General features: G+C 35.7%; 1 protein-coding gene across 1 annotated transcript in view; it reads left to right on the top strand.

Annotated features, from left to right (window-relative positions):
- Positions 1–12,647, top strand: part of LOC138325261 (atrial natriuretic peptide receptor 1-like) — a 35,240-nt gene extending 22,593 nt beyond the window's left edge. Inside the window, exons 10-19 of the mRNA XM_069270790.1 lie at positions 56–177; positions 1,709–1,932; positions 2,380–2,487; positions 5,303–5,422; positions 5,659–5,752; positions 6,175–6,402; positions 6,817–6,966; positions 8,620–8,718; positions 10,585–10,676; positions 11,508–12,647. Coding sequence (XP_069126891.1) covers positions 56–177; positions 1,709–1,932; positions 2,380–2,487; positions 5,303–5,422; positions 5,659–5,752; positions 6,175–6,402; positions 6,817–6,966; positions 8,620–8,718; positions 10,585–10,676; positions 11,508–11,774 — 1,504 coding nt within the window. The 3' untranslated portion in view covers positions 11,775–12,647. The remainder of the gene's footprint in view (positions 1–55; positions 178–1,708; positions 1,933–2,379; positions 2,488–5,302; positions 5,423–5,658; positions 5,753–6,174; positions 6,403–6,816; positions 6,967–8,619; positions 8,719–10,584; positions 10,677–11,507) is intronic.
- Positions 12,648–12,876: the final 229 nt, after the last annotated feature.

The raw sequence follows: 12,876 nt of genomic DNA, 5'->3' as shown, positions 1-12,876 counted from the left end.
GGACTGTTAGTAGCGTTTGACACAAACGTGTAACAATAATTATTTTACATGCCAGGTTGTCCTTTTCTACTGATATATCACGTGGAATGGCGTACCTACACAGTCATAACATGGTTCACGGTCGACTAAAGGCCCACAACTGTGTCATCGATGACCGGTGGACCGTAAAGATAACAGGTAACTCCAAACGAGAATAGACCATACTGACCTTGGTGAGATTATACATACGACAATGTACTGACTCCATTGTACACAAGTTTTGTGCTTGAGAGTATTTTCCATTCGCCGAAGCAAGGCCTAGTTTACGCATGGCTAAATGGTTACAAATCGAAAGAGATATGTTTATTTTTTATTTTTTTGATTCATAAATAACAGACAGGATCATGTAAAGAGGGCTTCCCATGTATGTGGTGTGTAGCGTGTATGTAGTGCGAGGTGTGAGTTTTGGGAGACTGCGGTGATTTCGTGGTGTGTCTTCTTGTATAGTGGAATTGTTGCCCTTTTATAGTGCTACATCACTGAAGCATGCCATCGAAGACACCAAACAACACACCCAACCCGGTCACATTATACTGACAACGGGCGTACCAGTCGTCCCACTCCCGGTATGCTGAGCGCTTGAAACTGCCACTTTTATAGACTTTAGTTTGTCTCGGCCAGGGGACAGAACCCAAAGCCTACCTCACAGAGGCGAGCGCTCAACCAAAGCCAGAAAGCGAGGTGGTATCAAGGTAGACGTTAGTAAGAAGAAAATAAATTAGAAAGAAAGAAAAGATAAGCTCCTAAATTTAGTCCCCTTTTACGACCTGCAGTGCTACCGAAAGAGATAATTCACTTTGATATTACCTTCTTCATAATGAGATATAGTTTATTTTCTATAGTAAGATGTTTCACCACAGACAGAGCAAAAACAATATTTATTAGTTTTACAATAATTGATGGTAAATCGTGTGTTGTTACATATAAAATTTTGCTTTTGTTTTCTGCACATTCAGTACCTCACTCCATACAGATACTAGTGCAATAGATTTTTCTGGATGCAATTATTTTTAAATACTTTAAAAAGTTTACTTTTATTCTGAAGTAAAATAAGAAGCTCAAACTGTTCAATGCAGTTTTTAACTATTGTTACTGAAGAAATATAGCTGATAAAATAACTATTTCGGGCTTCATTTGTTCACTTGACCCACCGCGGCCATTCCATTCGGAGATACATGTAAATGGTCTAAAGTGTATAGTCACCTTTCTGGTTCATGGTAGCATTAGATAGCATATTGTTTTTTAAGTTGAAAGCCACGCCTGTCTATGATATTTATTGGCTCAGAACGAGATTGTTGTTGCTAAGCATCTAAACCAAGTTATAAACGATGGACGGGAACTGTGACTCTCGTCGTCAGCAAAAATTATTACTTAATTTTCGTCTTTCGAACATTGGTTAAGATGACCTATTACCACAAAACGTTCGCTTTTGGCTGGCGAGAGCGGATTCCATGTATGGCAGTTGTCAGGTACTCACCACATATGGATGGGTTTCTCTGAGTCTACCGGCTTTCCTTCACCTCTTAAATATGACACGTCCCTAAATTATACTGGCTGTCAATAGGACGTTATATCAAAGTAAATGACCATTGGTGCATATTTGACATCATACAAAATAAAATACATCTTTTACAACTTTCCATGTCTTTCAATCCCCATTCTTCTCCAGATTATGGTCTACCTTCCTATCGCATCAATGAGTTTGAGGATGAGGAACATGAAGGTGAAGCGTCATTGAAAGCTTCCCATTATAAAGTTTACAATGCACCGGAACTCAAATCTCAGATGGCTGCGTCTAAAGACTTTACAGTCAATGTGACGTCATATGAAGGTGACGTGTACGCGTTCGGGATGATCTTGGTGGAGATAGCTACACGTAATGAAGCGTATGGGGTGAGTATAATGAAGTGCATGGTCATTCGTGGGCCTGACGCTGATTGGGTGAGTATAATAAAACAAAGAAGCGTGTCCATTGATTCATAAGCATAGAACTTTAGACTACAGATCGCGAAGGTAAATAAGTATTCATTATATATTTCTTTAATTTTTATGCAAGACTACTGATAGGGCGTATTTCGCTTTTGAAAATTAAATATGCATCGCACTCTATCATAATGCATAGCGCTTTTCTATTTATTTGCCAGTTATGATCAAGTAATTTTACCCTCAGTCACCGAAAACTCTGGAAGGGCAAACAAACCGAGACCGCAACATAGTCTAAATAGGTTTTACTGTTTACGTACATTACTCAAGTCTTATTCTACATGTTCTATCTAAGCCTTTTTTAAACATTGATCTTCGTGAGTGTCCGTTCCGCCTGATGACGTCACTGTTTTACAGGATGATGACTGGTCCACTGTGCCATGGGACTGGAAACCCCCAATGCCACAGTTCGGCAAACAAGAAGACTTTGACAATAAATGTCCATGTCCTGTACAGTACTGTCATGTAAGTAATCAGTAGTTTAAGAATCTGACTACACATCCGTCCATTCGTCTATATATACAACATGCAAATATTTAAAAATATGGTTTATTCATTTCTATACTTTTCTCACAATCGAAATTTACCCTCCTTACTTAAACATAAACATTCAAAAACACAAATACCCACTTAATTATCACAACTATTCATAATCTAGATTGACTTTTCTAAGTAGTTTTTTTACAAAAGATAGAAAACCAATGCAAACTCGAAGCAATCCTGATTATCTTTTGACATTCATTGATTCATCCATGAAGTTGTTTTCTGTATTCACAAACCATTTCTAATGCAATAAAAACAGTAACCAATCCTGGGGGCAATATAGTATTAGTCACTTACAAGTCATGTGATTATAACTTGATCACACGAATGAAAACAGATTTGAAACAATTAAGAAATACAAACATATTTAGGACCATTGATTTTAATTGCTTAAGTTGTTGGTACTTGATCGACGGATTTTTTTAATCTTTTAAAATTTAAATCACATTCAATTCCGCTGGGATACTCTTGTATCAAATATCAACGGAAGCTGACCATTCTTTCACTTTCTATGGGCAGGCTTTTGACATTGACTTAATGTTTTGTCGGTTGTCATGGCCACGCTATTTCTGGTTGTTACGTCCTAGAGTTAATGCAACTGCCCCACATAAAATTTGAACTCGCGATCCAGAGGTGGATGGATTGTGTTGATATGTCGGGACATCTTAAATGATTCTCATACCAAGACGAAATGCTCTAACCGTGACCTCACCTTCTCTCTATAACCTTTTTACGAGTAGGTAAAGGAAATAAGAAACCGATACTTATTACACAAAAGACATGGATATATTTCCAATTTAATCACTTTCGGACATAAAACTGTCGGCACTGAGCATAGAATAAAGATCCCATGGAGAGTCTTTAAGTATATCACACCTGATGTCCATCTCCTACCCGGCAGGTGTTCGAAGATAAACGTTTGGTGTGCTAATCAAACCGATTATCATCTCTTTGTCAGTCTCCCACTTTAATTGGATCCTTAATTGGTTTCTCATTTCTAATCCTTCATATCTGCGCTGCGAATCATACATCATTTAGACAAAACGCAATCTGGTTTATTCCTTTTGTGATCTCTGCTTGCGTTTCAGCAGTAAATAACAGATCAACGATATGAACCATTGATGATTTTATGTGATGTCAAATTAACAATAGGTACAAAGTGTTTGTTGGAATGCTACCGAGGTAATGCGATGACGTCATTAACAGCATAATTATCGTTTGTTTAATTGAAACAATGTAGCATATCATAATTGGCAGAGTTTAAAAAATTCCTTTTAGCGAAACAATGCTTATCATACTACCGTTATCCACAGTCAACAACCATAAATCGGAAATAAAGGCTAGCATTTCTATTTCTGTGGTTTCATGAAAGATAAACATTCAAGCTTTTGTGAAGAATATATCCCAAAATAAACATTAGAACAAACTTGAATGAACATGAAACAACTGGACTGATAACAGACTATTTATGTTTAGCACCGAAGACAAACTGTATAACAAGAGTGGAAACTTGCAACGTTTCAACAGGGATAATACTAGTATCCAATTCCAATTATATTTTAAGACTAGTATCCCTTTCCTGAGTTTGAAAGGGACATCGATATTCATGAACGAATGTTCAAACGGGTCAAAAGTTACCAAGAAGGAATTTTTTTTGAATTTTAAAAAATAGGTTTTCTACTGTTTTATCATCATAGTTATCACGTTACTAAAGTGATGTTTAATTACCACGTCAAACAATCAGTAAAGTAAGTAACGTGACGCTACCCAAAATGGAACACTTTTAAAATATGTGATACAGAATTTTCCGTTTACAATCAATACTACCAATAACTGTCCTGAACAAAAAATAAGGTTCTTAATAGTAACTGAGACAATTTTTAGAGGTAATATTCTTTCCTGTTGCTTATTATCTGTATTAACAAAAATAATGAAATTGTAAAACAATCTGGGAAACGACGTCGTGCGACAACCCTAAAAACACCATATATTTTAAAACAAGAAACACAAATGCACAATGAGATATTTTAACAGATATGTGACTTAGATAAACTAAGAAATGTTTGATCTTTCTTTAAACGAATTCAAACTTTTTTATGATGTCTATACATTATTTAATCAAACTATATTTAGGAGGTGTTCCATTTTGGGTACTCGAACCTGCTTAAACCCGGGGCTAGACCGGGCTTTTCAAGTTCTCTATTTTAGAATATATGCACTACTAACATATTATGAAATTAAAACTGAAGGCATCAATTTATGGAAAGCTAAGAGAACAATCTGGATTAATGCACACGTTAGAATTTTTTTCACAAATATCTTCAAAAAGTGTTCCAATTTGGGTAGGGTCACGTTCCAATTTGGATAGCGTCATGTTAGTCTTACAAACTCAGGTAGGAATCTGGCAAAACTGCCATTTGTAATATTATTCACGTCAACGACAATCTTTTTTTTTCTTCTTTTTTTCTTCTCCTTTTTTTAACGTTCTCTTTTCGTTACCGGGAAAGTCCGCCTAAATGACATTTGTCATGAAATAGTCTTTATAATTTATAACTTTTATATAATAGTAAATCTTTAAGCATTTTTACTATCGTGAGTTTTGATAAATTGCTACATCCGAGATAAATATCTGTCAAGTTTATTTACCTGAAATATCAGTCTATCATCAATCTCTACTAGAACTATCATCCATTATGTTTAACCTTTAGAACTGGCATTCTCTGTTCCTTTTACACAGTTGATCGATTCATGTTGGAACGATATTCCTCATGAGCGGCCAAAATTTGACATCATAAAGAAGTTACTTCAAAAGATGAACCCCAATAAACTTAACCCTGTGGATCTGATGATGAACATGGTGAGTTTTCGCACTTTTTATCTAGATTACTCGGTATATTTCACTAATATCCACACAGTATTTTATCAAAATAAACTGGTTACATACCCAGCTACTTCTCTCTGCTAGACGACACATTTTAATAACGATAAGAAGACAAAAATCATTATGGCAAACAATATTTCAACATTTTTTATACTATTATATTCCACAAACTTCATTCCTGACTTTGTAACGAAGTGTTGGATTCTCTGTAGATGGAGAAGTACTCTAAGCACCTGGAGTCTCTGGTGACGGACAGGACAAAGGAACTTATTCTGGAGAAACAGAAGACCGACCGGTTACTCTACAGTAAGTAATACTCACCAATAGTTGAAATAATCTGTAAAAGACATTGCACTGCTTTTCTCCCATCCGCAATACTTTTTACTCTTATGATCACAAGTATGATATCTTTTTTTTAAAGTGGAATCTAAAATAGAATAAAATTGGAAGTATTGATAATTAGTATAGACCAAAGTCATGGTTGATAATAGTATAGATCAAAGTATAAACCAAGTCGTGGTTGATAATTAGTATAGACCAAAGTCGTGGTTGATAATTAGTATAGATCAAAGTCGTGGTTGATAATTAGTATAGACCAAAGTCGTGGTTGATAATTAGTAAAGATCAAAGTCGTGGTTGATAATCAGTATAGACCAAAGTCGTGGTTGATACTTTTGACGATACTGAATATGAATGTCAAGAGAGTTACCATTATTTGTAATTTACAGATATGTTACCTAAGTCTGTGGCTGATGAACTACGGCACGGTCGGCCAGTCGAGGCGGAAACATACGAAATATGTACCATCTTCTTCAGTGATATCGTCGGATTTACGTCCCTCAGTAGTGGCAGTACGCCGATGGAAGTGGTCGCCCTGCTCAACAAACTCTACATCACCTTTGATGAAATAATAGAAAAGTTTGATGTTTACAAAGTCGAAACAATTGGGGATGCGTGTAAGTTATTAATTTAACGATGTGATATTGATTGCAACATTGGTAGGTTTTGCAAATGAATAGCGTTCAACGGTGCGTTTGGTGAGATGAAAAAGCATGCGAGATACTCAGTATTCGTTTCTTAGAACCTATCACTCTAAATAGATTTCTATTAGTTGACTTTTTTTAAACTCATTGTTACATTTTGTAGAAACGGACGGTATTTTCTTTGCTGCTAAGTATCATAGCACAGGTCAGTCCTTTAATCTCAATTCGCTGCGCAGAAATACGTAAGAACCAGAAATCAAAATGGTTTATTCGTGGTCCCGGTTGTTAACTTCTTTGGTTACTTCATAAAGCATATTTTCCATCGTCGATGGTGAAATTGGTAAGGAATAATAAAGAATTTCGTATAGGTTACGGATTTTGTTTCAGATATGGTTGTATCAGGTGTGCCTAAACTTACTGAAGACCATGCTTCTGAAGTTGCAAAGATGGCTCTTGAGCTTGTAGAGGAAAGTAAAGTATTCAAGATCCCGCACCGAAAGGGAGAGAATCTAAAGATTCGTGTTGGACTTCATTCAGGTATAATCTACGCTCCCTTTCCTGATTTTCCGCCTCCCTCTAGTAGCAACGTGTCTCAAGCAACGTTAAATTAAACCTCACGATATTTTCAATACATTTGCGAATACATAAATTCTCGATCAAAAGTTCTTACTGACAATCGTACGTGAATATTTTTATCTCGTAAAAGTAAAGTGGGTTACAGTTCATTGTCTCTTAGAGCTGTCTCCTGGGGGAGATATGACCTTGATCACCTTTAAAGTGAATAGTCGGGCAAAGAAAACCAGTCTAAATGCGTTCATTGGCCTTCCAAAAGTTCTCACATATTAATTCGACGGTCAAGTTCTTCTTAGTTTCCAAGTTCTGACCATGAAATTAAAGAAAAGTTGAAAGCACTGAAAGCGAGGCTGCGTGGAAATGTAACCACGGACATAGTGAGCCGGGAGGACGTTTTAGAATTTCCATACTTTAAATTAATTTCTTCGTACGCAGACAGATTTTGACGAGAGATTTTATTTTTCCATTTCATAAGAAATTATACTGGATACATTCACACCATTTTTACCGACTTAAGCCATCCTTGCCCGACTGTTCACTTTGAAGTAAGACTAATAGAATCTTACATGGGCCTGTCAGGTGGATAGAGATATCTCAACCCGAGTGAAAGATTTTGGCTGGTCAACTCGAGGCTTGCCGGGTGTTGATAGTCAAAATCTTTTACTCAGGTTGAGATATCCCTGTCCTCCTGACAGGCCCATGTTTGATTCTTGTTCTCTCATACTTTAACGAGAAATGGTGAAAAACGTCGCTGTGCGTTAAAATGATCGCCGCATGTATTGTTGACATCACTGTATAGCGCGTGTCTTTCCCTACCCCGGTAAAAGACAGAGTTATCTTTCCCCTAGCAACCGCGGGATAACCCTGTCAAGTATGGGAGAAAACTATGTCCTTTACTGTATTTATTTAGGATTAGAAACCTCCAATAAAAGCTCCTGAGATAGTTTGAATGTTGTAAAATAACTATACCCATAACATTATTCCGAATCATGCATTCTCATCAATTAATTATAATCTTTTATTAGGCTTATTTGGAATATCAATACATATGCTATATATTAGTAAAGCACCAAAGGTTAGTTGAAAGCTTCCAAAACGCATTGATGTAGGGTATATCTAACTCTTTCAACTGGAACCTGTTAGAAAACTTTATCAAAGAAGCTTTTAGTTGTAGAATTGTATGATTATTGACGTGCATAAACTACTATAATTATTTCATAACTTCCAGTGTCCTTCTGTCGTGTTTAACGAAATAGTTTATCTTGTACTTTTCTTTGTCTCTATCTGATTATTATCAGATTTTCTTAATATTGGTATGTCGACTTGTATTTTATCATTCCTGTGAATGGGCACATCGTCTGTAAGTGAAAGCTGATATATAATGCATTTTTGTTTCTGTAAGTAGTAATGGAAGTATATCAATATCTGTACAAATTTAATCTGATGATGACTATCTTTCTGTACTTATAAATAATAACTTAACTAAATTTTGCAATATAAATTAAGTTATGTTATAATGCATGTTGTAAACAATATGTATACGATGTACATACTTTTGTACTGATGAGTAATTGACCAAAAGTCAATAAAAGAATTTAATTGAACTATTATGAACAGGGCACGTTTGTGCTGGAGTGGTTGGGTTGAGGATGCCGCGTTACTGTCTGTTTGGGGACACGGTCAACACAGCATCACGTATGGAGTCAAATGGCGAAGGTAGGTATATATTGACCATGTAAGGCAATAGGCGAAGGTACGTAAATATTGAGCATAAACGGCAATAGGCGAAGGTACGTAAATATTGAGGATGTACGGCAATAGGCGAAGGTACGTAAATATTGAGCATGTAAGGCAATAGGCGAAGGTACGTAAATATTGAGCATGTACGGCAATAGGCGAAGGAACTCAAATATTGAGCATGTAAGACAATAGGCGAAGGTACGTAAATATAGAGTATGAAGACAATAGGCAAAGGTACGTAGATATTGAGGATGAAGGCAATATGCCAATGTACGTAAATATTGAGCATGTAAGAAAATATGCCAAGATACATAAATATTGAGATTGTCAACCATTAGGCGAAGATAAATAAATATTGAGCTTGTAAGACAATAGGCGAAGATACATAAATATTGAGGGATAATGCAATATGCGAAGAAACGTAAACATTATGCATGTAAGGAAATGGGTAAGGTACGTAAATATTGAGCATGAAAGGCAATAGGCAAAGGTACGTAAATATTGAAGATGAAGGCAATAGGCGAAGGTACGTAAATATTGAAGATGAAGGCAATAGGCGAAGGTACGTAAATATTGAAGATGAAGGCAATAGGTGAAGGTACTTAAATATTGAGCATGTAAGACAATAGGTAAAGGTACGTCAATATTGAGCATGAAAGACAATAGGCGAAGGTACGTAAATATTTAGCATGTAAAGCATTAGGCGAGGGTACGTAAATATTAAGTTTGTAAGGCAATAGGCGAAGGTACGTAAATATAGAGTATGAAGGCAATAGGCAAAGGTACGTAGATATTGAGTATGAAGGCAATAGGCAAAGGTACATAGATATTGAGAATGAATGCAATAGGCGAAGAAAGGTAAACATTAAGCGTGTAAGGCAATAGGCAATGTACATAAATAATGAACATGTAAAAAAACAGACGAAGACAATAATCCGAAATGGACCTGTCCGATCATTTGGGTTTTCTCCGGGAACTCCGGTATCCTTCCATTCTAAGACTACTCGCACGTTTATATCTTAATTTCATTTTCAAATTTAGTTGAACTGGAATTTTACTCTTCGTTTTATCTCGATCATGTAACGATACTTTCCTGAGACCTGTTTCATGGAAGAAACTGAAACGCATAATTTCATCAAAAGTAAAAAAAAAAAAAAGCGAACTTGAACCTTAAAAAGCTGATTCGCAAACTGGAATGTTTACTTGAAACACTAAGCTTACCTTGATTCATTTATTCTAAGAACTCGTAAAATATTGAAGGATGGAAGAGAAACATAATAATAGGGCGTCAACAGGTGAAAAATAGTCTAACCATGTCTGGAGAGTCAAATGGAAAAAAAATAAATACGCTCTTAAAATTGGGTTCTTGCGCAATTACGCTTGTTTCCCGCAAACCTATTTCATGTTTTGTTACAGTATTTGCGATAATTGTGGTGCGAAACAGAATAAGACAGGTTGTATAACAACATATACATGTACTCGTACTTATTTGATGAAATACTGCCATAAGATAAGTCTACTCACTCTATTAATATAACACATTTTAGTAACTAACGCTATACATCATTATCCTCAACTTATACATCTTCTATAACCTAGACAATTACTTGGGTTTTTTTCAAATTGGAATTATTTTGTTGTGATTTAAAAAGCTCAATTATACAAGAATCTATTTATCTATTTTCAATATATTGATGAAACAATGCCGGTTTAAAAACGAGTAACTTTTAATGATACTTAGACCACAAACATAACAAAACATATCAGAAAGACACACCAAAGTATAATAAATGACAGGATATTTCGAAGCCATGTTACCTTTGTTGTACTTCTATTCCACAGCCTACCGAATCCACATCAGCGACTCGACCCACACCGAGCTGGCCCTGTATGACGAGTTTGTGTTTGAGGAGAGGGGCACAATACCTATAAAGGTAATAGAATCAAACAGTATTGCCAGGAAAAAAATGTTTTAAAGTCACCCTAACTTCTCGTTGTAATGATAGTGTTAAGTATATGGCAGTTGTTACTTAAGATATTCGGTGATTTAAATACAGCTGGAACCATCTCTAACGTTATTTAAACCTCGGAAACAAAAGAAACAAAACATACATAAAGTCTCCTGACCTAAAGTGAGGAATTTAGAAACCATATTCTTTGCAATGGGGATTTGATTTGGTGAGGGATAAACAAAGTTGCGAAATTGTGATTTAAATGAGAATAGTGGCCAGTTGTACAGCTATATAATATTATACTTGTACTTATTCCATAAACTAATGTAATAAAATTTGTCTACCTACCGTAATACGTGTATTATGCAATGGAAGTCCAGCAAGACACACAATCCTTAATTTCTACAAGAGGTTGTTTTTAGTTCTCTAAGCTCAATAATACTGCAAGATATAATATAAAAAGTTGGGGGTATTCCTGTCCAATTTTCTGCGAAATATGGTGGGTAATTCCCTTCATGTTGCGCTGAGAGTGCGACAATGCGCCAAGTGAAGGCAAACAGTGCTATACGCTTGGCACATTATCGCACAGTCAAATAGCGCATTTTGCACTACAGCTCTTCGCTTGGCGCACTGAATCTGTCGTAAGTTTGAAATAGTTTAAGTTTTGACTCAATCAGAGACGGCTTAAACAAAAATAAAAGGCTAAGCAGAAACTTAAGTTTTGGAGTGTTGCTTGATCTTTGTAGCGATATGTCACTTTCTGATTTTTGCTCTGGATTGTTCCTTCTTGATGGCGTATTACTTATTTTACAGGGAAAAGGGGAGATGAGGACGTGGTGGCTTCTGAGTGCAGGAAAGACGAAGAAGTGTGCCGACCTGGACAACATTATACATGGCACGGATATACTTACAAACGACTTTATCGCTGAGAACGAAATAATTTATCAGGACGTCATTGACAATAAAAACGGAAAACAAAATGTGGACGGATGTATCAACATGTTAAAAACTCTCAATAATACGCTAGTGATGGATGTCATTCCTGCCAAAACGGATTGTCAGAGCGTACAGAAAGGGTGAGGTTCGGATAAACTGTGTACGGTACCAGGAACAGAAAGGGGTGAGATTCGGATAAAATGTGTACGATATTAAGAACATTCGAACAAACTGTATGCGATGCTATGTTTCAAAAGAGACAATAAAGGGCAAGAATCGGATAAAGTTATTACAGTACTGTATATCAAAAGGGGGCAGGGAGAGGTCATTTTGAATTAAGTTTTTCATCAAGCTTAATGCTCAAATGTTCCTGAAAATGATCATATTTCAAAACTTGTGTACAGTTGTGTAGGTAAAAAGAGTAGGTAGAAGGGTGAGTATATGTCTACTAGTCTGTGATACATGTTTGATCTTAAAAATTAATCAAGTATGCCGTGTTTGGCAGATTCAAATATATTGTAATTGTAATCTGTATCAAATCCCAAAATTTATGAATGAAATCAAATCGGAATACCTTGATACTGTATGTCAACCCACAAAAACCACAAATAAATGGATAAAAGTCACAGACATAGGAATCCTTACATTTTTTGTGGTAGCAACATAACTAAGGTAGTAGTGTACAGTAGGGCCGACTAGCCATGGATGATATTTTTATTAAGAAGAATGCCCCTGTTTTAATATATGCATAACAAATATGAAATATGTATGTTCTAAAATTAGTGAATGCAAAATAGAGTTGTATGCAGGCCTAATAATTACATAAAGAAACGGGTTCGAGATTGATAGTTTAGTCGGGGTATCCTGATATGCGTGGAGGAGGGAAAACCTCAATATTGCAGTAGTAGAAATTGATACTCGCTCAAAGTTTTATTGAACAACCTATATCAAAGTAGGTTCATTTTCGCTATCGCGAGAGTGGTATTTGGTATTAAACTTTGTTGAAGAGAAAAATAAAAAAATAAATAGATACCATGGTATTAAACTTTGTTGAAGAGAAAAATAAAAAAATAAATAGATACCATGGTTTAACAGGCTTAAAAAACAACACAAAAACCAATTTTGTCCAAAAAAGAACAATTGCAAATGCTGTTATATTATCTTCGGTAATATTTAAGGTAAACAGCTGTGTTTGCATAGTTAAAGCATGCGCTTTATTTTGCTGAATTTTATAAATCTTTTGTAC

The sequence above is a fragment of the Argopecten irradians genome, chromosome 6 (assembly GCF_041381155.1).
Source record: "Argopecten irradians isolate NY chromosome 6, Ai_NY, whole genome shotgun sequence".
Classification (NCBI taxonomy): Eukaryota; Metazoa; Mollusca; class Bivalvia; order Pectinida; family Pectinidae; genus Argopecten; species Argopecten irradians.
This window is presented reverse-complemented; position numbering and strand designations above follow the sequence as displayed.